At 49.3% G+C, this 27,718-nt stretch overlaps 1 protein-coding gene across 11 annotated transcripts in view; it reads right to left on the reverse strand.

The window, feature by feature from the left end:
• DCDC2C (doublecortin domain containing 2C) overlaps positions 1-27,718 on the reverse strand; it is a 93,070-nt gene that overhangs the window by 24,856 nt on the left and 40,496 nt on the right. For 4 of the 11 annotated variants that reach the window (XR_006216060.1, XR_006216062.1, XR_006216058.1 and 1 more), the window contains 4 exons: positions 27,014-27,114; positions 19,769-19,837; positions 17,700-17,741; positions 298-361 (listed from right to left, as the gene is read on the reverse strand). Coding sequence is in view for 6 of the 11 variants with exons in the window: in XM_042982568.1 (XP_042838502.1) it covers positions 17,417-17,545; positions 17,700-17,741; positions 19,769-19,837; positions 27,014-27,114 (341 nt within the window). In the remaining 5 variants the exon portion in view is untranslated. Of the gene's footprint in view, positions 1-297; positions 362-14,371; positions 14,507-17,396; positions 17,550-17,699; positions 17,742-19,768; positions 19,838-27,013; positions 27,115-27,718 lie in introns of those variants that run through there. The other 7 variants (XM_042982568.1, XM_042982567.1, XM_042982572.1 and 4 more) reach the window with 5 other exon arrangements.

The raw sequence follows: 27,718 nt of genomic DNA on the forward strand, positions 1-27,718 counted from the left end.
AAATCAGTGAGTTTAAAAAAAAACACAAATCTAAAAAATTATGATTATAAATAAACAGCTATGAAAAAAATTAGGAAACAATTTAAGATTTGGTGATGTTATTGGGTTTTGGAGGGGGCAGAAGGAAATGGTGGGCAAGAAGTAAGACCTATCAAATATCTTCTGCATATTTTAAGTATATTTCAAGAGACAAATTTGACTAGCCGTTTACAACAGGATCATACAAGTACCCGCACCCATGGCTGAGTTTCTACAGAATACACACATTGTGATTTCTTCCACATCTACGTGACATACCTTTTTCCTTTGTGCTGTGTCTTAAGGAAAACCTTTTCTTAAAAGACATTCGTGAATTGTCTTCCTGAAATAGAAACCATCAGTGTTAGCTGAAACTTTTCTCTCTGAGCTATAAACAGAGGTCCTCAGGAGCAGAACACTCAGCTACAACCAAACCCTGGGAACTGAAGTTTGCAACAAAGGTTAGTCCCCTGGAGATATCAGCGCACTCGACAATGATTTGCCAAAACATGGCAGCCCGTGCTGGAAGGCCAGCTACCTTTCCACGAAATGGCAGGTGCACCTTTACTCTGGCCTTGCCTGCAAGTCCAGACGGAGACAAATGAAGCCCACGGATCACCACGGATGAGAAAATCTCCCCCCGTCTGACCTCAGGGTCCAGCCCCAGTCTGTTGGATTCTTCACTCAACAGTAGTTCAGGGACCAAGCTGGACACCGGGACCCACAGACCCAGCTCATACACGGATTCCTGTGGGTCACTAAGGTTTTCACCACCAATCACGTCCTCCCCAACACGTCCCATATCAAAAATGAGCCAGCTGTTCTCTGGAATGTGAAGAACTGGAAAGAGAGTCTCTCCTATCCCAACAACAAGACCAAGTGAGATAATGTATGAAATTACAATTTTCTAGAAGTCGTCAGAGAGTTGGGATCACGGGGAAACCAACTAGCCCAGAACTGAAGGACAGACAGATTCCGCCAAGGAGAGACGGGGCCTGAGTGCTGGCTTCCCTGGGGCAGAGCGTGGGAGGAAGACAGGGGTAAGAAGGTTTCAGGCTTGGATCAGAGTGGGTGCGGCAGGCCTGAGGGCACACAGCCAAGGCTCCCTGGACACTTGACTGGTTCCACAGCAAGGGCAGGGAAAACAAGAGGGGCCTGGAGGCACTCGCAGTAACAGAAAAAAAGGAAGCTCTTAAACAGAACACGTCAAAGCAACGTGTCAAAGGGAGCTGGGAGCCGGGCTGAAGGAATTACGGTCCCAAACAGGAACAATGAGAACGACAAATAATGCCACACTGGATTACAGCCCGAAGCAGAAAATAAAGAGACAGGAATCCATCACAGTAGGAATAAATGCTTGGATAAATAAATAACCGAATCGGAGATAAGAAGCAAATTTTCCTTGTGGGAGAACTCCAAAGAACAGATTCATAGACTAAGCTTTGCCTCCTGGAGGTGGTGGTGAATTCACTTTACTTCCTTTGGAGGTGAGACTTAGCAATTCACTTCCAACACCACAGAGTAGGAAAGGGATGAATGGTAAGTTGACAGAGGAGAATCTGACAAACACTAGGCCACTAAGGAATGAAGGTTGCCATTATTGGGGGCATCACACGAGTGTCCCCAGTATGATACCAGGAGGCCACTTCACCTCTATGGCATTCTTTCTAAAACCCCAGCCTGATCGTGAGAAGGCACCACCGGGGGACACATTATGGGGCCTGCCTTAGCCTGATATCAAACCAAACAAAGCCTTCTCGAGAAAACTGCAGACTAATAACCTTCTCGAAAACAGACACAAGGATCTTTCACACATATGACACATCCAATCTAACCATACATAAATGAAGATCTAAAATACATAAAGAAAAAAATGTATCAGGAACAGGTGGGACGCCAACATGGCGCAGCTGCTTAGGGAAACTGTGTCGGTCTTTATTTAGCAAAGTTAAATATGCTCTTAGCCCAAGACCCGGCAATCTCACTCCCGGGGATTTACCCCATCCGTGCGTCAACGACCAGAGCAGCTCTTTTTAAAACTGCCAAAATCTGGGAACAACCCAATGTCCTTGATCTGGTGAATGGACGAACGCACAACGCTGCATCTGTAGGACGGAACACCACTGAACGAAGAGGGACCGCTGGTTGGTACCTGCAAGACAGGTGAGCCCCGCAGAGGCCGCTTTCAGGCGGCAGACTTGAGCCGTGGAGACCTGAGTAAAGTAGAAGGGCCCACGGTGACGGCCAGGCCGAAAGCCAACACGCTCAGTGGGCGACCCAGTTCGAAACAGCCATAGGTCCCAGCCGACCAATGGGCTACATACAACCAGGCCCGGGTACTAGGAAAGGAGCATTCCATACGTCCCCAAGCCTCCTCACTTTCCCCCCTTCACCAGAGCCCCCGCTCCCGACCACCGCCTCCTGGCAGACAGCCTCCCCTTTGCAGTCCCAATGCTGCTCCCTGATAGCACGTTTCAACAAACTTCTATCTCCCTTGTTCTGCCTCAGGTGAGTCCCCTCACAGCCCAGACCTCCGGCCACCGCCCGATCGGTTCACCCCACAAATCCCACACACATCACTGTAAGTGGAAAACACACTCCCAAGAGAACAAACCGCACACTTCTGTTCTGTGACTCTGTGCAAAAGGCAGGACCTCAGGACAGAAAACCCACGGGTGGTGGCCAAGTCATGTGGGAGGGGAGAAAGGACAGGTGGTCGACGACGAGGGACCGAGGGACAAGCGGGAGTGGGGGTGCTGATGTCCCCCACACTGGACTACGTTGCCAGTTACATGACTGCGTGTGTCCCCAACTCCTAGAACACCCCACTGGAAAGGCGAGGGTCACTGTACATAAATTACACCTCAGTCTCTACAAAGGAGAGAAAATGAGCCCAACAAAGGAAGAACGGTATGACGTGGAGACTCGGGTGATTCTTCCCGCCGATCGGAATCATAAAACCAAAGAAATCACTATGTCATTAAAAGCAGCTCTGAGTCCTTGGAAGAGCCAGGGCAGGACAGACGGAAGACGACTCTCTGTCCACTGGGGGCGGCGGTCCCCTGCGTCTGCCGCTTCTGGCTGCAGAAAATCACAGCTTTTCTGCCCAGATTGGCAGAAGTTGGCCACTCAGAGCAGCCGAACACCTGGAAATTTAAGGACGCAATTCTGGAAGCGGGGAAGTTGAGGAAGGATGGAGATCCTTCGTCTGGGTGGAAAGCCTGCCGCGCTCTCTTGCTCGCCGCTAACTGTGTCCGTTTGTCAAAACCCCCGGATCCCCGTGGGTGTAAACTATACCTCAACAACACCGCTAAAAACAGATTCACTCTCGGAGGAAACGAACCTCAGGACAATACCTCTGGTGCTGGTGAGCCGAGCCTGCGAGAAGGGGTCCGCACAGCCACCTTTACAACGGCAGAAGGAGCAGAGGACACGGGAATCCGGGGGCTCAGAGCACGCCCCCCGTGACCTGAGATCTAGAATGCCCAAAACAGCACTTGACGTCATATGACGTCACAAGGCCACGTGTGCAAGTTCACGTGCTCTGCCCGCGGAAAGTGTGTCCCCCCTGGGAGTCCACTGGTGCAATTCCAGCAAGTTTCCCTCTGCCTCTTGCCCACGAGCTGGTCGGGAGCGAGCAAACAGACAACAGGAGGAGCTTCTATTGCCACAGAGAGAGAAGGCAGGGAAAACCATACAAAGTTCACAGGAGACCCCAGAAAGCACAGCGGGAGCCGCTTTGCGAACAGACAGAAGCCTGGGGGCTCGCTCCTCTCTGGACACACCAAACGACACAGCAAAGGGATTTGCCGTGTGCAAAATGAAGGCTGGTTCATCAGGAGACAGGATTTTCAAAATGAAGAAATTGTGGCTTAACTACAGAGGCATCGCATAGAGGGAAAATCGCTTTTGCAAAACTCAGCATGGCTTAAAAATGAGAGATAAGTGAGATATTTCTAGATTTGCATTTGATCACTGTTCTCACTAAAACTGTTCAGTGCAGCCCGCAGCATCCCTGAAAGCGTGTGGTAAGCAATTCGTAAGTCCTCATACCGTCTCTAAGATTCAACACAAAAACTTATTTGCAAAAACCTAGTCACTTCCTTTAAAAATATCATAAATACATAAAATACAGAAACACATAAAACATTTCACAGAAGCACGGGGCTAGAAACACAAACCCAAAAGGACACATTCACTCTTCGCCACTCATCAGGGTCTCTAGGAGCACACGCGTCACACCGCTCCGCGGCCCCTGCGTTACTCTGACCCGGTGCGTGCCTTTTCTGGCTTAACCCACCTGTAACTTCCACTCTCTCCTGCCCAAAATGCCTTCTGGAGACTAAGCAGAAAGAATAAAGGATACATCGCTAATCATCAGCTCTGCCTGTGACTTTGTGGGGTTGGAGTAGGGACATCTCACGTAGGCGAGGTGACTTGCCTTGATTGTCATCCATAGTATTGACAAGGAAAAAAATGTTAACTCGACACATGTCAGTGATTGCTTTGATCCCCACTTCAGTTCCTATTTCCAAGTTTTGAATAACAATCCAGTCTTCTTCAAATAGACCCAGAAAGAAAACGTCACGAATAATTCAATAAAATTCCCTAAGAGACCAGAAGTGGGGGTAAAAGGTAACACCATGAAAATCTCACCAGAAAGGGCTCTTCAGCTGCAATTTCAGCCCAGGTAGAAAAGCACTCTGAAATTAGGCTGTTTTTTAAATGTCCGTCGTAACAGTGAATCGCCCTCGCACATCGTGTGCATTCCTCCTCTTCTCTGGGATGAAGGAAAGGAGAGTTTTTAAACCAAATACTTACATTTGATACCAAAATTATTTCCTGGGAACACGGCAGGATTTTGGTAAATAGTGATGATAAGGTATTAACGATGGCCTCTTGGAAAAATCGAGTGCGAGCAAGATAAGAAAAAACGTAAGGCCGCAGGACACACAAATCAATGTACAGAAGTCCACTGCATTTCTACATGCTAACAATGAAGCAGCAGAATGAGAAATTAAGAAAACAATCCCACTTACAACGGCACCAAAAAATAATAAAACACCTAGGAATAAACCTAACTAAAGAGGTGAAAGGCCTGTACCCTGACAACTATAAAACACTGATGAGAGGTGTTGACGATGACACAGATGGAAAGATATTCCACACTCAGGGGTTAGAAGAACAAATATTATTAGAATGTCTATACTACCCAAAGCAATCTATAGATTTAATGTATGGCACTGGAACAAAAATAGACACATAGATGCGCAGAACAGATCGTATATGTGAGTTAGATAGAGAGCTCAGAAACAATCCCACAATTATATAGTTAATTAAATTTCAATGATAGGACACAGGACTATACAATGGGAAAAAGACAGTCTCTTCAACAAATGGTGCTGGGAAAGCTGCACGGCAACATGCAAAAGAATGAAACTGGACCACTTTCTTTCACCTACATGAAAATACACTCAAAATGGGTTAAAGACCAAAATGTGAGTCCTGAAACCATAAAAATCCTAGAAGAGAGCACAGGTAGTAATCTCTCTGCCCTCGGCCGCAGCAGCTTTTTTCTAGGTATGTCTCCTGAGGCAAGGGAAACTAAAGCAAAAATAAACTCCTGGGACTACATCAAAATAAAATCTTTTGCAAAGTGAAGGAAACAATCAACAAAACTAAATGACAACCTACTGAATGGGAGAAGATATTTGCAGATGGCATATCTGATAAAGGGTTAGTATCCAAAATATATAAAAAAAAAACTGATACAACTCAACACTCAAAAAACAAATAATCCAATTAAAAATGGGCAGAAGACACGAACAGACATTCCTCCAAAGAAGACTTATAAATGGCCAACAGACACATGAAAAGATGTTCAACATCACTGATCGTCGGGGAAATACAAATCAAAACCACACTGAGATGCCACCTCACACCTGTCAGAATGGCTAAAGTCAGCAACACGAGAAACAACAAATATTGTGAAGATGTGGGGGAAAAAGGAACCTTCGTGCACTGTTGGTGGGAATGCAAACTGGAGTAGCCACTCTGGAAAACAGTATGGTGGCTCCTCAAAAAGTTAAAAATAGAACTACCCTACGACCCAGCAATTGTACTACTGGACATTTATCCCCAAAATACAAAAACACATTCAAAGGGATACCTGCACCTCTACGTGTACTGCAGCATTATCTACAATAGCCAAATTATGGAAACAGCCCGAGTGTCCATTGATTGATGAATAAAGAAGTGGTATAATATATACAGTGGAATATTATTCAACCATAAAAAAGAACGAAATCTTGAAACAACATGGATGGAGGTAGAGAATATATCGCTAAGTGAAATAGGCCAGTCAGAGAAAGACAGATACCGTATGATTTCACTCACATGCGGAATTTAAGAAGCAAAACAAATGAACAAAGGGGGAAAAGAGAGACAAACCAAAAAACAGACTCTTAAGTATGGAGAACAGACAGATGGTTACCAGAGGGGAGGTGGGGGGGAGGGGGAACGGGTGAAATTTTTAAAAACATTATTCACTGGGGAAATGGCAGGATTTCAGTAAATGTTAATGATAACAAAATCACTACGATCTCTTAGAAGAATCAAGAACAGGCAAGATAAGAAAATGTTTCCACAAAATGCACCTGCTTCTGCTGAGTCCCTCCCTCGCAGATTCGCTGTCATCCTCAAGGTGGAGTTTTTAAAAACCAGAAGCCAGGAAACAAAATAGGGGACAACACACGCAAGAGACTAGACGGGGGTCCTCAGTAAGTCAGGCGTGATGGAGGAAAAGGGGGCAGATGGCTCCTCTCGAAAGATGGGCAGAGATTTCAGCTGAAGAGACAGAAAATAAATGTCGATCCTCATTTCAAGGGTCTATTTCCCGAAAATGTGAAATGTTAGCCAAACACCGGTTACCTTTTGAGCACCTACTATGTGCCCTGGGTTCCGCCACTCACTGCCGAGGGCTAGGGGGAAGGCAGGGTGTGCTCTTCACGGTCCTCCTGAGGGACTAATGAACAAATAGGAAGTGCGTGCCCAGTGAGACAGCAAATAATGAAGGTATAATGTTAATAACCGCATATACTAACCTTGTTCATACGGAGTAAGTCATACAGGATTTCAAAAACTACCAAAGGTTGGAGGGGTCAAAGGTGGTTTCACAAAAGTGGTCAGACTTGGGTAAGGACGATAACGGTTTTGGAAAGAGCAGTGACACAGTTAAACCGGAAGACATGGGCAGAGGCAAACAGAGTCAGGGGAACTGTGTGAAGCCAGGAGTTGACCCACGTCGACCAGCACTGAGGCAGCAGAGCCAGAGGGAAGACTCGGGGAACAGGGCATCGGAAAGGAGCACTGGCCAAGTGGTGCCCCTTCAAGGAAGAACAGAGGTGCCATTGACGGAGACACGAAGGAACTGAGCGGCATTCAGGACGTGTCTTATTTGAGGGGACATCTACGTGGAAATGAAGAGGCTCGCGAAAAATCACAACATTCTATGTGCTCTGAGGGCCTAGAAGAATTGAGGTCATCCAAGGTTCCATTAAGGACAAGGGACCAAAATGGCATTTGGAAACAGCAGGGGGACGGGGTGGGGGGGGTGGGAGGTCAGCACAACTGAAATGATCTCGGCCATCAGGGTAAACTCCCTGCGAGGGGAGCAGCAGAGAGAAGGGCCACAGCGACAGAACATGAGGTCTCGCTCGAGGGTGGGCCAAGACGGAGAAGCCAACAGGCTGATAAGGACGGGAGAGTGTCAGGCCATGCAATGGAACAGAGGCTTTTGATGACCGAGGGGTTGATGGGCAGGGTCAAAATCAAAATCGAAGGATAGAGCAGGTGAGAAAGGATCGTCGAATCCACCCATCACAGATGGGCAGCTATGGGGGACCGGGGTGGCGGCCGTGCCTCAAGGGGCCGCCAAGGAGCCAGAGGGAGAAAGCAGAAGGATTTCGTGTGGACCATTAGTGTGGCACGCCCAACACGGAAGCAGCCGCGGCAGACTTCACACGGAGCGATCCACGTCGGTCAGTGCCCGACGGCCAGGACGACCTCTCAAAGCAGACACCTCTGCTGACTGGAGAGCAGGACAGACACGCACGGACGAGGGAGAGATCAATGACACAGGCAAGGCAGACAGAAATTGTAGCGCGGTGGCCCTCGCAAGTGGAGGGATTGGGGAGAAGGATGGGGGATGGGCTCATTTAGGAAAGAAGGGGACGTCTCTTCCTCTGGGGCTTGAAGCAGTGGTCTGACCTACAGGCAACGTCGAGATACTGACCAAGAGGCGGTCCTAGACGTGTCTCCAGGCCCCAACGGCCACCCCTACCTTGCTCACATCCAGAGGAGCCACACCTGACCCCCATCCCAGAATTCCGAAAATTACCAGAAGCCGCTGAGGGGTCCCCTTCTAGAAACACACGGGTTGCCTGAGATAGATGCTGCTGCCATGACAGCAGTCCGCTTGGAAAGGAGGAGAAAACTCAGTCCTCGGACATACAGATGAAGCTCTCGACTAGATCCCTGTCACCCAGAAGACGCAAGTGGGCCCCCTGATCCTTCGAGGGCTTGAGGAAGAGCAAGCAAAACTGTGTGGACCACAAAGCAGGCTTCGTCTCCACAGCCTGCAGCCTTCCTGCAGGAGACAGGAGAGCAGCCATTCGTGTCGGATGACAAAGTCTCGTCCCACTGTGTCTGAACTTGGCAAAGAGCCTTGTGCAACTCAACAGGCTCTGAATGCAGAGCCCGCCCTCCCGGGATATCTGGAATCAACTTTAGACATGCGTACTGCAAGGGGGGAAATCAGCACAAATCGCGGCATTGACAGAAGCAGAGATGTTTCCACTTACTCCCCAGTAACATGAAAGGACTGGGAAAGAATCTTTGCCAGGGGTGCTTTCTGCTCGGACGTTAGGATCCCAGAGACCCGGCATGTTCCAGGGACGGACCGCCCGGGCACGGAGCCAGCTGCTGGCCTGACGCAGCCCTACCGGTCATGTGCAGGTGCTCGGGCTTCAGGACACACGTTGGGTCGGTGGCAACACAGAATGTTGAGGGAATTTCACACGGGCTTCTGATTCAGAGGGTGGAACCGAAGGACCTTTAGGAGCGTTTCACTCCGCCCCAAATAGACACATGGTTTGTTCAAACTCATGTGCATTCCGTGCCCGCGATATTTACCAATCTGTGAAACTTACGGCATTTCGACGTGAGGTACAACTTTCCTTTTTTGATTTATCACAAGTTCCAAAAAGAGGCCTGCCTTTCCCCCACTCATTCTGTTTACAAGCAGAAAATGTGAATTTTATCTGTAGAACTTTTTTTTTGCATTGCCACAGATTCTCCTCCCTCAGTACCAGTGTAGACAAGCCACGATGATGAATAAATCCAGAGCTCACCTTGACCTGACTGACTCAGCATCGCACGGCCTCACGGACGGCGTCTCCGTGTGACCTCAAGAGCAGCCCTCGGCTCTGAGTTACAGGCACCTACTATTTCTCATCCCAGCTCTCTCTAGGGGAAAAGCTGCCGGGTTCACAGGACACGTGTGGAATCAAGAGACAAGGCCCCCGAACAACGTCACTGTCGATTCAAAGTGCCCATGGGCTTTCCGGCTCCTTTCCTCTTCCTGCTTCTGATTTTCTTTTCTCCAACATACTCATGGGAGGAGATATTTTTTCCTCCAAAAGACGGCTGTCAATTTTGGGTAACTAAGTAACACATTCACCTAAAAGTACCTTCCTGGGGTGCGGTAGAGGCAGTCAGTTAAGGTTTCTCATTAAGCTTTCGCAGAAACGAGAATTTTAAATGCTCTTTCTGTGTCTGAACATTATATCTATGTCACGTCTGTGTTTCACAAGCCTAACCTCCAGGTTGCTTGGTACCATCCCACACACTGTAAGTTGACCACTTAAGTTCTCATAATGAGACATAATTTATACACGTTAAAAGTTAGAGACAGCATCTCTATAACTCATGTGGAAAACCAAGTAAATATGAACAAAAAGCTTTCCTTTTGCGACTGCAGTGGCTTGTGCACATTTTGATAAAAAGCCGTCCTCCCGAGGCCAGCAGGAGAGAGGGGAGAAACTGGCCGCGATGCCCTCGCTCCAGGGCTGGGCTCACAGCCGAGGGGACCACCTCGCTTAACGCAGGAAAACCCTCTCCCCAGCCCATTTCTTCTACGTAAGCATTACAAGTTGGGCACAAAGTTCTGTTAAATTCCTTGCTCTCACCCCACAGGAGGTACCTCTGCTGATTAAGAGTTTGTCCCAAGCAAAGTCCTGGTGCTGTTCTCGTCTATGTCCCAGGAGATGTCCCAGGAGATGTCTCCAAGTAAAAGGTCTGTCCATCTGCTGAAAATCAATTTTCTGTAACAGCTCGCATTGCCAGCGACTGGTGGATGAGAAAACACGCTAATAAGCGAACAGCCGAGAACCGGCTGCTGAGAAACAGGACACACACCTGAGCATCTCCTTGAACTTGACCTCCCTTCCCTGCATGGTGACAAGGGTGACGGACACATACCCTGGGACCCACCGGGAGCCAGAGGGAGCTGGGGACACAGTCAGACCCATGCCTGGGGCGGTCCTGCCAGAGACAGCAGCTGGGGGAAGTCGCCCTGTCCCTACCTTCCTGGGAGGGGGGGCCCACCGCTCACACGGGGCTGGGAGAGGCGCAAGGACAGGCAGGCCCCGAGGGGATCAGGAGGGTCCTCAGCCCAGGAGCCGAGCGTGGACGTTTCCGAGATGAAAGGCATCATGGAAGATACTGGCCTGCACCTGCTGGTGTCCTTTCCCAGCCTCGCGGAGGTGTGACGGACAAGTAACAATTGTGGACATTTAGGTAGGACAACGCCATGGTTTTTCAGGAGTACCACTGTGCAATGGTGACCACGGTCAAGTTACTGAGCACATCACCTCGCAGAGACACCTGCTTTGAGCGTGTGGCGAGAACACGTAAGATCTCCTCTCGGGTGAACGAGACCACGTCGCTGGCCACAGTCTCTGAGCTATGCGTTAGATCCCTGGGGCTTTACGCCTCTTCTAACCCGCCCGTCCTCCTCCACTTTCTCCTTCTCTAGACAGGAAGGAAGCCATTTCAACTTCTCCTCCAGGTCCCTAACCACAGTGTCTAAAATTGTCATCAATTCAACAAGAGCGTCTCAGTGAAGAATACATGAAAACACATCTTCAATACCTTCTGTCTTATTAATGAAGAGCGTTATATACATAGAGTTGAAGATAAAGCATCTTCTCTATCTCAAAGGAAAAATTCCCCTTTGTGCTCGAATCCAAATGATTCTCCTACGTATAGAGGAACCCAAGCCTTATTTTTGTAGAACTAAGTCATTCTCTAAAAATGTCATTACTTAATATTTAATTCGCCATATCCCACTTAGCATTATCGATGACTCACACTTAGCTTTCGAGACTCTAGCGCTGATCAATATGAACCTTGTCTCTCAGAGGAGCAATAAAGGACTTCGCTGTAGTGACAAAACGGTATGAAGATAATAAAGAGAAAAAAAAACGGTAAAGATACTGGGCAAGCAATGAATTTCAAAAATCAATTAAAGAATCAATGCTGGCTTTCATTTTGTCACAAAAACCTGAGTCAGAGACAATGTGAGATCAAAAATGCCCTGGTTTTATTGGCATTTCTGGCAACGTTAATTAAATGAAAACCCTCTACGGACTGACCGATAACACACACAACGAGAACAAAGCGCTGTCGCGGGTTTGCGAATCCACTGGCTGTGGCAAGATCCTCACCCGGCGATTCCAACAGGAGCTGCAAGCGACGGAAAATGCGTCACGCCCTGTGCCTGGCATTTTTAAGTATGTTAAGTCATTTAAATATGATTTGTGTCAGTTGATATAAACCATCACTATAATTACTTTTCAAACGGCCTCCCTGTTTGTCACTCATTTTATAGCTAGAAACGTGTCAACTACTCACTTTTCTTATCTGACCTTGTCTGGCATGAAGGCCACTGTTTCCCAAACTCGGGAACCACGTAGGGCAGCGAGCTTGTAAGGGGAAGTGGCCAAGTTCCCTGGACACTTGATCCTCAATGAATGTTCGAAGCACAACATGAGATGGGGTGGAGTCATAATGACAAGAAAACCAGAAAACAAAATAGAACATGAATCTTTTCCTTTTCTTTTTAAGAAAATAAGCACACATTTATCGATGATACATAACTCCTATTCTGTAACTATGGGATGAAAATCACCCACTGTTTATTTTGTTTTTCCATTTTCTTATGACTCCACCCAAATTCGTACCATGTTCTGAAACTTCCAATTTTTCAACAACATGAACACTGAAGACGGGAAGTGACAAGAGGGCCAAGTCTCTCCCTGTCTGTCTCTCAGGCCAAATTCTAGTCCTACAACACTCAGGCTCATTGAGTTAAGAATTTTTTGAACATGGGCGCCTGGGTGGCTCTGTTGGTTAAGTGGCCAACTTCAGCTCAGGTCATGATCTCACGGTTTGTGAGTTCGAGCCTCACGTCGGGCTCTGTGCTGATAGCTCAGAGCCTGGAGCCGGTTTCAGACTCTGTGTCTCCCTCTCTCTCTGCCCCTCCCCTGCTCACGCTCTGTCTGTCTCTCAATAATAAATAGATGTTAAAAAAAAAAATGGTTCAATAGCCAGCATACAGCACACCTGGGTAGCTCAGTTGGTTGAGCGTCCAACTCTTGGTCTCTGCTGAGGTCATGATCTCACAGTTTGTGAGTTCGAGCCCCACATCGGGTTTCGCACCAACAGTGGGGAGCCTGCTTGGGATTCTTTCTCTCTGCCCTTCCCCCACTCTCTCTCTCTCTCAAAATAAATAAATAAACAAATAAATAAAATAGCCAGCATAGTTGCCGAAAACAGAAAACACTAAGAAATGACCAGATTGGGCGATTCCAACGCATCTTGGGAGAGGTGACTGGTGAACGGGTCGAAGACGCGGCATTGGAAAAAAACGACAACAGGCCAGCAACGTAAGCTCAGAAGTATGAGAAGTGACACCACATGCTCCGGGAGAAGCAGGGGCCAGCCCCCAGCCACAGGGCAAGAGTGGGGCTCAGGCTGGAAAACGCACCGGCACCCCACAAAGTCGCTCACACTGCACAGCCAGGCATCACCTGACCACCCACCACTTCCCTCACCAGTGCCCTGTTTCTTCCACTGCCAGCATCATCCTCACCACGAACCTGCCGGAACACGTTAGCACCTCGTTGTGCGGAAGACACAAGCCTTGCCACTTAGAGACGTGCTCTAATCCCAGCCAAGGGCAAGGACCCTACAGGTTATTTGTCTCCAGACAAAATGATTCTGAGCGCTTCATCTCCAGATCGGAGCCGGGATAGCAGATTCTCAGTGGACACTCATCGGCTGGATGTTTCCGTTTATAGGCGTTAAGATTTTATCAGAAGAGGTGACACTCAGATATACATATTTTATATACAGTTTAATATATAATAACAGATATCAAAGTTTGCATATATCTCAAGGAAAAGAGTTAGTAACTAACAGACACAAGTTCTATTCAGATGTTGTTTGATATCATTTTTTTTCTTACTTTTCCAAAGGACTACAACATAAATGCTCCACAGGCAGACAGAGCCTGCTGTTTTCCCATCACATTTAACACAGAATGCTCAACAATTTCGCGGTGTGGACCATGCATTTGAAAGGACTCTGCCCCTCATCTCGTCGTACATAACATTGTCATAAAACACACACAATGGGGACGCCTGGGTGGTTCAGTCTGCTAAGCGCCCGACTCTTGATCTCAGCTCAGGTCATGATCTCACGGTCATGAGTTCAAGCCCCACATTAGGCTCTGTGCTGACAGCCTGGAGCCTGCTTGGGATTCTCTGTCTTCCTCTCTCTCTCTGCCCCTCCCCCACTCGTGCTCTTTCTCTCTCAAAATAAATAAATAAACTTTAAACACACACACACACACACACACACACACACACACACACAGAGAACATATCTCTAAAGGGCCATAGACCATTTTATAAATTGATGAGTGCATATGCCAAAAAGCAGCAAATTTAAGGCACTTTGTTTTACTGATAGCATAGCACACTTATCAATCACTTTATGCTTGATATTTGAAGCCTTTGAGAAAAAAATGTCACAATTATCATTTCATCCCCTTACACACTCTGCACCTGGAACTTGTCACTATGGCAACCTGTCCTGATGCCTCTAAATCAGAAGCGATCTGTGTGTTCATATTATATCCTAAAATGCAAAACCGAAACAAAACCACCAAATGCACCGCCAGAGCATTCCAAATGTTCTTTGGTACATTTCAGAGAGTTATTACCTGTCTAACAGAGGATGGAATAATTCAACATCTGGATTCATGGCTTAAATTTTATTTTGCATTTTTTAATGTATCACTGGGTAAATTATTCCTTCTGTTTTCTTAAGCCTCTCAAGTTTTCACCACCATAACGAAATAAACCTAATGAGAAATCAAATGGAAAATTTATTCCGGTAAAAGAGAAATATAATTTTTTTTTGATCCTGGCATGCGATAAAAGGGTCAAAACAGATGCTACCCAAGGCAAAACCTGTACCATTGCTCTGGAGGAGCCCCGATTAAGCACAACTCGCATGCTGTTTGGTTGGTTGGTTGGGGTTTTTCTTAATGTGAACGGAATCTCTGATCAAAAATATTTAAATCCAGGGGGCGCCCGGGTGTCTCAGTCGGTTAAGTGTCTAACTCTTTTTTTTTTTATCTTTTTTTTTAATATTTATTTATTTTTGAGAGACAGAGTGAGACAGAGTGTGAATGGGGGAGGGGGAGAAAGAGGTGGGGGGCAGACACAGAATCCAAAGCAGGCTCCAGGCTCTGAGCCGTCAGCACAGAGCCTGAGGCAGGGCTCAAACTCACAGACCACGACATCATGACCTGAGCCAAAGTCAGACGCTTAACCGACTGAGCCACCCAGGCACCCCAAGTGTCCAACTCCTGATTTTGGCTCACGTCATGATCTCATGGTTCATGAGATCAAGCCCTGAGACAGGCTCTGTGCTGTCAGGGAGAAGTCTGCTTGGGATTCTCTCTCCGTCTCTCCTCTCTCTCTCTCTCTCTCGTTCTCTCTCTCTCTGCCTCTCCCCTGCTTGTGCTTGCTTTCTCTCTCAAAATAAATAAACTTTTTAAAAATGTTTAAATCTATTTCTAATAAATAAAATCAACATTCTCAAGTACACTGAGAAAAAAACTTTAAAACACTGAAAGTATCCTAAATATTGATTCATAGTATTAATTAAAATAATTTTTTATCATCAGCAAAGTCATGATCTCTTTAATACACTATGTAAAAAAGTTAATGGAAAATCACCCTTAAGAATACACACAAAAGTGAAAACAGATGCTAACCGGAGGAATTCGATGTTTTTTCTAGTTTTTATCTGTGTGTGTTAATAATTCTATAATAAATATGAATGTTTTATAATTTGATAAAGTATTCTTAACCTTAAAACATGGGGTATCGTAGAAGAAAATTCAGTTTCAAAATATAATTAACGCCAACTGTGAATAAGGCACTGTGTGTGACTGGCACTAAGAAAAATGAAAATATAAATCAAATGAAACTCCTGCTTCTAAGGACTTCAGGCTCTGGTGGGGATCCTGGTTAGAAAGGAGGAGAGCAGTAGCCATAACTCACTCCATGCCCACCGGAGAAGGTACTCCAGGCATAGTTCTAATTGTATATGGGCTGCACAGCTTGGAACAGAAGGAAACTGAGGCTAAGGGAAAGAGACCGCACTCCAGACATAGTTCATGCATGAGACACAGTTGACACATGTCCAGGGTTTGCCCTTGCCTGCCATCCCATTCGCTAGAACATTCAGACTCAAAGAGTAAGGAACACAGAGACCAAACAAACGATATACTTTCCAAACAACCGCCTGACACGACAACCTAAAGGACGTTATCTGAGCTCACAGGGATGTCACCAGGGACACCCGTTACCGTTTTCCCAGCAAAGTGTGGACAGGCTGGTTGCTGAGATAACGGAATTGGGGACGGAACTGGAGATAACGAAATTGATTCCGCTGATTTTAACAAGAGAGTTGCGATCGGGAGCAGGAAAGTGTCTAATTTCCAACTGAAAAACAGTTTCTTTAAAACAATACAAACATCAGGGGTGCCTGGGTGGCTCAGCAGGTTAGATGTCTGACTCTTAATCTCTGTTCAGGTCATGGTCTCACAATTCGTGAGTTTAAGCCCCGCATCAGGCTCTGTGCTGACAGCGTGGAGCCTGCTTGAGATTCTCTCTGTCTCCGCCCCTCCCCCAGCTCACACTGTTTATAAATAAGTAAATAAATAAATAAACAAATAAATAAATAAAACATCGTTTTAAAAAAAATAAAAATAAATAAAACATCGTTTTAAAACATAGCTATGTTACACTTTTCAAGAACTTTCAAATTCATGGTCTCAATGGATTCTTTTGAGGTGACTAAACCTATAAACATGTAAAATGACTGTTGATTGAATTAATGAAGTGCAGAGAGGTAAACTTTCTGAACAAGGGGCACCTCGAAAGTTTATGGAAGAGCTCGGACGAGAACGCAGCGCTTTCCCACGGCTGTGTGCACATTTGCACGCTAGGGATGCATTCGTAGACGGGACTGTAGCTCGCGTGGGCCTCTCCCCACGTGCTGTCAGGATTCTCTTACAATTCAGTTATCTCTGAGAACATAAATAAAACTCATAACATCGAGCATATTTCATATATACTGTCTCTAATCCTGGAGGTCGATTTTGCTATAAATAAACCATCATATAAACTTCCAAGGAGGAAACCGAGGCTCTGGGATTCCACAGGGTTTTCCCAAGGCTCACATACGGGTGAGTGATGGACGGAGTGTTCAACCGTAGGTGGATCTCATGTCAAATCCCAAGTGGTTTTCACATGCCGGTTTTGATCGGGTAATTCCCAAATATGAGTATTTATGGCCCAGGTTCTCTAAGGAGTGATGAGGAGTCTAAGTGAACCAAGGTATAAGTAAATACAATCTTGCGTACTCAGACAAAAACCATTACGGTCACTCAGTCATTTATAAGTAACAGTGAGACCTTGATTGTGCGAAGGCCGGAGCCACGGCAGGGAGGGCAGGACGTTAGACATGGATGTGTCCCTGCCTGCCGCGTGGGGCCAGCTGTCCAGGCAGGCGGCTCTAAATCTCATGGCTACGGGGAGCCCGTCCTCCTGTGCCCTCACGTGTTGACACATTTGTCCTTGGCCTCGTGGCCAGGTCATGGCCTGAAGGTGCAGGTTTTAGAGCTCCCCAGAAAGCCCAGGTGAGGGTCAGCAGGTGCCTGCTCGCGGCTGACTTACGAGGGTATCGAGGGTGTTCCCTAATGCCTGATTCTTTTTTCCCCTTCCACGAAGGAGTCTTCACTCTCCTGTCTCCCATCTGCCACCAGGGCGGCTCTGTCCCACTCTCTGAAATGCCTTAATGACCTCTCATTTCCTGAGTTTGCTCTCTATCTGTGGAAACAGAGCTACGGTGTAGGACAGCGGCATAGAAGTTCTATTCCTTAAAAAGCACCCGGCAACATTTGGGAATCTACTGATTATCTTGTTAGGTCTGTCCTCGGAATACAAAACACAAAAAGTACTGAATTTGTGGATACAAACCTTTCTTCCATTATCTTCATAAGACCCTTCATCTTCTTTTTCCTATTATTAAAAAAATATAGTAATCAACTTCGGGGCACCTGGGTGGCTCAGTCAGTTAAGTGTCTGACTTCACTCAGGTCATGATCCCGCAGTCTGTGGGTTTGAGCTCCACATCGGGCTCTGTGCTGACAGCTCGGAGCCTGGAGCCCGCTTCGGATTCCGTGTCTCCCTCTCTCTCTGCCCCTCCCCTGCTCACGCTCTGTCTCTCTCTCTCTCTCAAAAATAAAAAAACTTTAAAAAATTTTTTAAAAAAAGAAAGACACTTTGATTCACTCTAAGAAATTAAATCTACTGACTGATGTCAAGTTACTAATGCACACGAAACACTCCCAGAGGCCAAAGGAGATCTACATAACGAGTCAACAAGGTGTGGCTGACCAAGGTCAGTGGCTGGTCCACACAGGCGTTCAAGTTCTAGCACAAACTCAGTGTCACCGCGATGCCTGTGTCCTCTTTCTATTAACATATGGCATTCGGTTATTCCATAACTGAAACACTAGCACCGCTCTCCACTACTGCCCCAGTGCAAGCAGGTGATCCGCGTGACCCTTCACCTAACGCTCGGGGACAGACATTGTGCCCACTCTCAGACAGTCTTACACTCTTGTCACCAAAGCAATGAAATATTCTCTTTCCTCCTCATTCAGTCTTCCTGATTCATCTAGACACAGACTACACACTTTCACTGAAAACCGCCTCCAAATCAAAAATATTTAAGAACGTAAGGAAGAAAAAGTGAATTGCTTGAAAGAGTGTTCCCTTTGGCTGTCTGTTTTAGATCATAAATTCCACTGATGTTGAAAACCCCAGACTTCCTTTTCCACGAATGCCCTTTCCAGGGTGGGCAAGAGCCAGGAGACAACTCCCAGTAGCTCCAGCCCCCTCCCAGTGGCCCCCAGGGTCACTTCCCCCTGTCCTCAAACGTGGGAGCCAGGAGGCCGCCGGGCACATTTAAGAGTGGAAAGGGATGGCTCACCAGGCCGTTGCATCCTCAAGTTTATTTACAGTTCTGGAAGCTTCGGCAGCAGAATAGACTCAGACTTGACACCCCAGACTTATTATGCAACCTCCTGCCTGGGGCCAAAAACTTTAAAACAAGAAACCAGCTTGAAAAAAAAAAAAAAATCTAGAGATAGAATTTTGACAACAAATTCCCAAAAATATATTTCTTACCTACATGAATTGTGTATTTAAAGTAAATTTTGCCTTACATGTTCTCACCACGAAAGAAAAAGAGAGAGAGAGAGAGAGAGAGAGAGAGAGAGAGAAAGAAAGAGAAGGAGGGAGGAAGGGAGGAAGGAAGGAAATGGTAACTCTCTGTGGTGGTGGGTGTGTTAATTAGCTTTACCTGCCATATATTCTTCAATTAAAAAATTAAGATAAAAGGAAATTTTGTTTGCCCGACACACGTTTCCTGTAGACGAGTCACATAATCTCACAGACGAGTCACCACGGGAACGTGCTTCCCGCATCGATGGTACCCCTCCAGCAGCTGGTGGGAAAGAGCAGACACGGAAGCCACGCAGCCAGAATTTTCCTGGGCAAGCTCATGCTGCCACCTATGGAGTGTAAGCTGCCCGCGCCCCTGCTTCCCCAACAAGACGAGCTATTTACACAACACCAACGACTCACAAAGCACAATGTCCGTGTTGTCCACCGACACCTACACACCCACACACCTGCTGCTATCCACCTCCTGATTCCGCCCTCTAAATATGTATCTTGAAATTTGTTGGGAAAACAGTTTTTCAGTCTGCGACCCGAAGCACAGTAAAGGTAACCAGGGCGAGCAGAAAAGCCATTAAAATTACTCACGTAATTTCTGGCCCCCAAGAGACCTGATCTAAGGTACAGCCCGGCTGGAAAACATGCTATGTGTCTAATTCCACGCCGATTTGTATCCTGGAACCAACTGGGCTCCACGGTTCTTTCTGCACCAAACGTGAGCTCCACCCAGCACGTTAAAAGGAGAAGGGGGTCCGTGGACCCAGGCCATTCCATGCAAAATAAAAATAGAATCAGCTCACCTCGATGCTTTCGAAATCAGAGGGGTTATCGCGTATCTCGTCGTCTTCCGTGACTATCTCAGCCGGCGTCTGGAGGGAAAACAGAGCCCGTGTCAGGTTCAGTGGCGGTCAGCCTCCGTCAAGCCCCGTGAAAGGAGCAAAGGGCAGTGAAACAGAGCAACTCCGTGAACCACTTCTGTGGACAGAGCTGAAAATGCGGCCGGTTTTTCCACAGTGGTTACTTCAAACCCCACTCTGTGTCTGCCCTGTATTTTTTACCTGTTGCTCCAATCTCTGAGGAGAAACACCTGAAACCCTCTTGTGTGAAAAGGAGCGGAACGCGGGCACCTGGGCGGCTCAGTCGGTTGAGCGTCCGACTTCAGCTCAGGTTGTGATCTCGTGGTTCGTGGGTTCGAGCCCTGCGTTGGGCTCTGTGCTGACAGCTCGGAACCTGGAGCCTGCTTCGGATTCTGGGTCTCCCTCCCTCTCTGCCCCTCCCTCTCTGCCCCTCCCCTGCTCGCTCTCTCTCTCTCTCTCTCTCTCTCTCTCTCTCGCAACTAAATAAATATTAAAATAATAATAGGGGAGCCTGGGTGGCTCAGTCGGTTAAGCGTCCGACTTCAGCTCAGGTCACGATCGCGGTCCGTGAGTTCGAGCCCCGCATCGGGCTCTGGGCTGATGGCTCAGAGCCTGGAGCCTGCTTCTGATTCTGTGTCTCCCTCTCTCTCTGCCCCTCCCCTGTTCATGCTCTGTCTCTCTCTGTCTCAAAAATAAATAAACATTAAAAAAATTTTTTTTTGAATAAAATAATAATAAAAGGAGTGGATTACCCTCCTGATGCCACTGGTCAGCAGGTAGTAAATGCGTGTGTGAGCCTCTGTGTGCCCCTGGGGACCACAACCGCCGCCCTCGTTCCCTGTGTTCCTCACCCAGCGGTGTGTGCTCACACCCTTGTGTATTACTTCCCAGTTTTTGTGACTTGTTTGCAAGAGGCAGTGAGCTGTCTTTAACTGGCACCCTGGAACCTCTCGACTCGGGGAAAACCATGTGGTTCTGTGGCACAGAAAGAAAGGGCCCCCCAGGGGCTACTTCCGTTATATGCCTATACCAGTCGGAGTAGGCGGGTGAGACTGTAGCGACCATCACGCCAAGTGCACGCGCCTCATGTCCACTGCGGGCTGGCCAGGGGGTCTGCTGCTCATCACGGTCACCCAGGATGCCCGACCGACGGGGACACCTACTCCTCACGTTTCCATGATTACAGAGGCAGACGGGCGGTGTGGAGTTTACACACATTACGTCTCTGCCAGGAAGTGTGGCTCGTTAAGTCCGCTCACCCGTCTGCAGTGAAGGCAGGTCGCAAAGCCACACCTGAGTTAAATAAGGTGGGTGGAGAAGTAGCCTCTCACCAGGTGACCACAGCTGGTGGTCATGATGAGCCCTAAGGACCCACCAGCCCCCGCCAGCGGATCCTCGAAGGAGCAAGACCGGAGTCCGTGGCTGTGTAGACGTGTGGGCGGCTGCCCCACGGCCGTTGCCGCTAGCCCGACCTCCGTTATCCAAACGTTCTGAAAACTCAAACACTGTATGAGGGCTCTCTTCCCACAGTCCACGTGGGAAAGTAATCACGATGAATAAGATTCTGCGGGGACTGCTCCAATCACACGAAAAATAAACATGAAAAGCACATTCTTTCAAAGCATCAGTGATGTCAACCATTGCTTCATTTACTCAGCGGTACACACGGAATGCCTGGGTCCCACGATGCTGAGATACAATAGGGACAGCAAATGCAAACCAGTGTGGCCCCCGAGAAGCTTCGTCATGGGGGGAAGCAAATGTTAATCGAGTCACACAATTAAGTACAAAACCACAACAGTGATAGGCTCTGTAAGAGAGACACATGGAGTTAAATAGGACACGACGCGGGTTAACATACATGGGAGACCGCCGAATGCTCCCTCGGTACAACCTGAACTATGAGAGATGAGACACGTTCATATATGAAGGCAAAGGAAGACTATCCCAGGCAAAGGGAACCGTGCTGTGATCACAGTAGTGCAGCCAGGGGACAGCAGTAGTTGAGGCCAGCCGGACGGTGGTGTAGACGGACAGAGTGGGTCACTTCCGGACATGTTATTAGGAGGTAAAGCTTGCAACCGTTGAGATGGTCTGGATATGGAAGAGTGGGAAAAGGTGGGTCTTGGAAATATCTCTGAGTTTCTTTCTGTCCACTGGATGAACAGGTGTCATACGTCCATGGTCTCCATGGTTTGGGGATGTGTGGAAGAACACGTATGTTCAGCATCTCAGAACATCTAATGCATGATGTCAACTCATAGTGTGTGTGTGTGGATGTGTGTGTGTGTACAGACACATGTTTGTATGTGTGGATGTATATTTGTGTGTGTATGTATGTCTGGATGTGTGTATGTGGAGATGTGTGTGCATGTGTGTATGTGGAGGCGTGGAGGTATATTGGCGTGTGTGTGTCTGGACGTGTGTGTAAATGCGGAGGTATGTGTGTACATGTACGTGTATGTGTGTGCATGTGTGTATGTGTGTGTGCATGTATCTGAGTGTCTGAGTGTGTGTGCATATGTAGATGCGTGTGTGCACACATGTGTGTGTGCATGTGTCTGGGTGTGCAAGTGAGTAGGTGCGTGTGTCTCTGGATGTGCGTGTAAATGTAGAGGTATGTGTGTACATGTACGTGTATGTGTGTGCATGTGTGTGTGTGTGCACGTATCTGAGTGTCTGAGTGTGTGTCATATGTAGGTGTGTGTGCGCACATGTGTGTGCGTGTGTCTGGGTGTGCAAGTGAGTAGATGTGTGTGTCTCCGGATGTGTGTGCGTCTGTAGATGTGAGTGTGCGTCTGCAGCCCAGGAGAGAGCTGGCGTCCCGGTGGCGGAGAGCTCTGTCTGGGGAAAAGTCTGGAGGGAGAAGAAGAGCTGCCCGACCTGACCCATGCTGACCTCTGACCTTAAGCGCCAGGCTGAGAACACGGAGTCTGCAAAGAAGACTAAGGCGCCTCGCAGGCTCATCAGAGGAGCGTGCGACTCTTGACCTTGGGGTCGTGAGCTCGAGCCCCACACTGGGCAAAGAGATTGCTTAAAAATAAAGTCTTACAAAAAAGAGGGAGGCCACGGGAGCGAGCGTTCCGCTCAGGCCCGGCTGGCTTCCGGCCCGCGTACCGTCCAGCCAGGAGGACCCACGAGAGCGGAGAGGGGGATTCAATAACTGACGGCACGAGAGTCTCGAGGGGCTCTGAGGAGACAGGAGCGAGCCCAGGAGAAAGCGGGAGGACAGCCACGTCCACCGCGAAGACCACAGATTCGCGTGGACCCCGGGGCCACCTGCCCCCAGCCACCCCTCATCTCGTCCCCTTTGCTAAAAGGAGAGCCCAGTCCCGGGCAGCAACCCTACCATCCAGAAGAGCCTGGGCCCTCCCCAGACTCCAGAACCAGATTAGTCCCCACCACCCAAGCCCCCTCGCCTGCCCCCAGCTGCTGACGGGGACTTGGCAGACAGACACAGGCGGCGCGTTTCCAGAGGGGAAGGGCACAGGGAAGGAAACGGCCTCTCCATCCTTCTGCTCCGTGTCTCAGTGCGTGTCCACGCGTCTCAGCGCGGCGCCCAGGCTGGAGGCGAACGTCCGGAGTCTGTGGGGAAACAAAGCCGAGGCCAACACTCAACGTGCAGAGGGAGGCTGGGCACAGCGGTGCCCAGAACCAGCCCGCCAGTGACACCACTGGGCCTCTGAGCCGCCAGCTTCGGCCGGCCCGTCACACGGGAGGCCTCCAGGCTTCTGTCACATGGGCCCGTCACACGGGAGGCCTCCAGGCTAAGTCACGTGGGCCCATAAGTGCTCTCGGGCTCTTTACAGCTAGAAGCCTCCAACAGAGCACTAACGACGCTTTTCAACTCATTCGTTAACGCACGCACCCGAACGCCCGTCGTGAGCATAGTCCGAGTTCCTCCCCGCACCTAGAGGTGCCAACGCCTTAAAGCTCCACTGTTTTTTCTAACTAAACAATCCGCAGATTCCACAGACAGACTGGCCTCCTCCTCGTGACTCCAAATTGTTTTGGTTTCACCTTCTTTAGTGTCTCGTTCTTAGCGCTTTCTGGGGAGTGGAATGAATTAAAGTTCGGCGGCCTTGCTCTGCTTGCACGGGAATCTGAGCCAGGACACGCTCCTCTTGTACTGAGCCTGGGGACTCTGAAGGAACCGCATCTCAGCAGCCGTGGGACCCGGCCCCAGGCCTCTGTGATCTCAGGAGGCCCGCCCTTCCGAGCACCGACCGGACGTGCCTAGCACCTGCCGGGGTCTCTGCACCGGAGGAGAGTTGGTCAGAAACGCTGAATTATCCCCCCTTCGACCCCGCAAACAATCATAGCTCAGAGGCTTGGGCTAAACAGACCCTGCAACTCTAGGCACTTTTCCGGCTTTTTTAAGTGTTTATAAAAAGAAACGTCACCTTAAATCTGGCAGAAGACATCGCTTTTGTGAAACACGTGTACCTTTAATCAGAATGCAACATCGTTAAATCATCAGTGTCTTAGTATCTGGATGCCATTTTTGCACAGATTGTAAGAGCCAAAAACTGCAGCAAGGACCCTGCCCAGGGGACCTGCCAAACCACTTCCTGCTTCCCTGCTCCACAAGACCACCTTCCTCCCTCCCCAGGGCAGGAAAAAGTCCTCGGATACCGCACACTAGCAGGGCCTGTGCCTTGTCTCCTGGGGACCCTAGAAGGAAAGCCATTCCTGAGGAAGGAGATTGGAGTTAACTAAAAGCTTACACAGGATCTTAAGTTTAGGGCCTCTCTGAAGCACCGGATGTGGGTCCCCCGGGGTGGGATGGGAAGGGCGGTGCTTCCCAAACCTACTGACCACAGGGACCTTGTTTTCAAAGACGCAGAGCTCAGCTGGGGACCCGGTCTGCCTAGTGAAGCCGCTTCACTCCAACCTGCGGTGCCCCTCACCCACTGTGCCATCGCTTGGGATTTTCTCGTATCTCTTCAGTGGGACTTATAAACACCTGCTGGGTGTGAGGAAATGGGCGGTGAGAAGGCCCCCCCCTCAAGCAGCCCCTCCAGGCCCTCCCCTCTGGCCCCACCCGTCCACACACCACACACACTACTGACGTGGCCCCCACTCCCCCGTCTTTATGTCCATCGATGCCGCCAGAGCTGGGAGTCCCCTGTCCCCTTATCCCTCAAAGGCACAGAAGTTGCTTTAATATCATCTCCTGACAGCTAGGGAGCCCCGGTCCACGGAGGCATCGGCCCTCCCTGGTGTGGAGAGGCAAGTTAGAAAGCAACACATATGGGGGCGCCTGGCTGGCTCAGTCGGCCGAGCATCTGACTCTTGGTATCAGCTCAGGTCAGGATCTCACAGCCCTGGGACTGAGACCCACCTCGGGCTCCGCGCTAGGCGTGGAGCTTGCCTGAGATCCTCTCTCTGCCCCTCCCCTGGTTGCACGCGTGTGCTCTCTCTCTCTCTCTCTCTCAAAATGAGTAAACATTTAAAAGAGAAAGAGAGCAGTACAACAGCCATCCTCTCTGACCGCCCTGGGCTCCCCCGCCGTGGGGCCAGCCTCCTCTCTCCGAGCGCCTCCCTCACCCCCGCCACTCCCCTCCACGGACAAGCACCTGCGGTCTGCCCGTCTCTCCTCCCCCTACACACACCCCTCTGGGGAACCCAAGTCACCACACGGCCACGGATACAGCGGAAATCAAATACGGTACCAGCAACGGGAACTCAGCAGTGCGTGTATCGATCACGGTGATGCACATAGTATTCGTGACACCAGGGGTTCGCTTGTGTTCAAAACTTGCATCAGACGCTGAGTCCACAGCCCAGAACAGTAACTTACCGAGGAAAATAATCAACGTTGGAAGGGGGTGGGGGGGTGCTAATTCTGGTATGAAAGGGACTGCCTAAAATGTCTTAATTTATTTACTACAGAAATTCCTTAAAGGTGCAGTAGAAATACTTAGCCCGCTAGTCGGGATTTTATGAGAAAACGAAATCTTTTGGTCACTGTTTGTCACGTCGAAGAAAGGAATAAAGAACATTACTCGCGATTTAGAAACTACAACGGGACACGTGGGGAACGTGCTCAATGGGGTGGAAACAGTAGCTGACTGGAGAGGGCACAGAACATTCCAGAGGAAGTGCTAGAGACTTGACGCGGCCTGTAAAGTTTGTGAACGTGTCACCGGAAAGAAAAATATCAGAGGTTAATAATAAAGGGAGACAATTAAGAGTGACTGATTTTCAAAAGAGGAGCCAGGAGGTCACTGTCGCCCCGGCCGGGTCCTCTGTGACCGTAAGCACAGGGCTGGGGCCGCGTCCGTTCCAGAAGGACAAAGATGGCCCTCGGATGCAGACACGGACCTTCTGCGGAAGATACGCTGTTTTCTCAAAGACTGAGGATGAGAAATGTGCTTACGTGCTCTCAGGCAGATACTGCAGACAAAGCTGTGCATTTTAGAGCCCACCCGGCCCGCCCGCCCTGGGCGGGAGCAGGGCTTGGGGCCAGAGACCCGTGCAGACGTGACGTGCACTCCCAGGGGGCGTGGGGCCGAGCTGGGCGGGAAGCAGGGGGGACCAGGCCGCCGCGCGTTTGCTCCTGTGCAGGCCGAGGCTCACTCCCCACGCCTTCCCCACTTCCCTCCCCCCCCCGGGCCTTCCTCACACTCCGTGTCACGCCTCCGTGAGCCCCCAAGGAAGGAAGCAGAGAGAGGGGCCCAGCGTGCATCAGGCCCTGTACCAGGCACTCACACGTCCCTCCCCCCCCACCCCGCCGCCTCCACGTGGATAAGGAGTCGGGGGTCTGAGGTCAGAAAGCTAGAAAGTCGATGACCTGTGATTCCCAATCACATGACCCCATACACCTCTCGTTCCATCACCCTGTCATCCCCCAGTGGTTATCAAGGGCCCCCTCCCCATGAGAAACTGTGCCCGTGAGCACAGCAGGCCGTCCCCTGCCTCATCCAGTAACAACAAAGCTAACTCTGCGGTCACAAACTGTGACAAGCGCTCAGAAGGGTCCCCATAGCAGAAGAACCCTCCAGGGAGAGGCGCGGGCAGGAAAACACATGATGTAGGATAAACAGTAGCTGACTGGAGAGGGCACAGAACATTCCAGAGGCCAGGCGAGCCGGGGGGAGGGGAGGAGGAGGAGACCGCAGTCGGCAGGGGCTGACGGAGCTGAATCCAAGGCGGGGGGCACGGTCTCGTGATGCAGCTACGCACCTGGTCCACCGGCACCTCCACCTGCAAACTGCTGTCTTCTTTGACTTCTGGCGCCTCCTGGGTATCCGTGCTTGGAGTCTGGGCTCTAAACACGTCACCTTCTGGAGGAAAAAAACACACGTGGGGTTCTTGGGCCAATGGCCACCGCACAGCTTCTGTCCCAAACCGACGTCACAGCTTGGCGTCCTCTGAGCCTGCCGTGCCGTGGTCACGTGGGGCGGCCCGCCCGGGGGCCCCGGGTCCACACCCCTGTCTCCACGAAGCTCCTAGACCCTGAAGTCACGGTCATCGCTGTGTCCTACCCACCACGGGACTCAGTCCCGCGGATGAAACACGGTGATCGCTCGACCAGCGCGTGTCCAGTTAGCTCAGTGAGAAATAAACACAAAGCAACCCCCGGGCAGCAGAATCATATTCTGAGCACATGTACCTTTGTTACTTCAAAATTACGTCAAGAACTTATTTGGAAGTAATGAGCGAAAGGAGTCTGGGTTTGGACAAAATGAGTTCTAACAAACGAGGTGTTAAAATTGTGCCCTGCGAGGTAGTCAGCTAAGCCGACAGACAAGAATCAGCCCATCGGCATTACGATGGGGTGGATTACTGCTTACAAAGTCCCGAGGTTGTCGAAAACTTTATCCTCACCCCAGCAAAAGTGACAGCAAAAAGAAACGGAGGCAGCCGCTTCCTTCACCTAGAGGGTAT

Source organism: Panthera tigris, chromosome A3 (genome assembly GCF_018350195.1).
Source record: "Panthera tigris isolate Pti1 chromosome A3, P.tigris_Pti1_mat1.1, whole genome shotgun sequence".
NCBI lineage: Eukaryota > Metazoa > Chordata > Mammalia > Carnivora > Felidae > Panthera > Panthera tigris.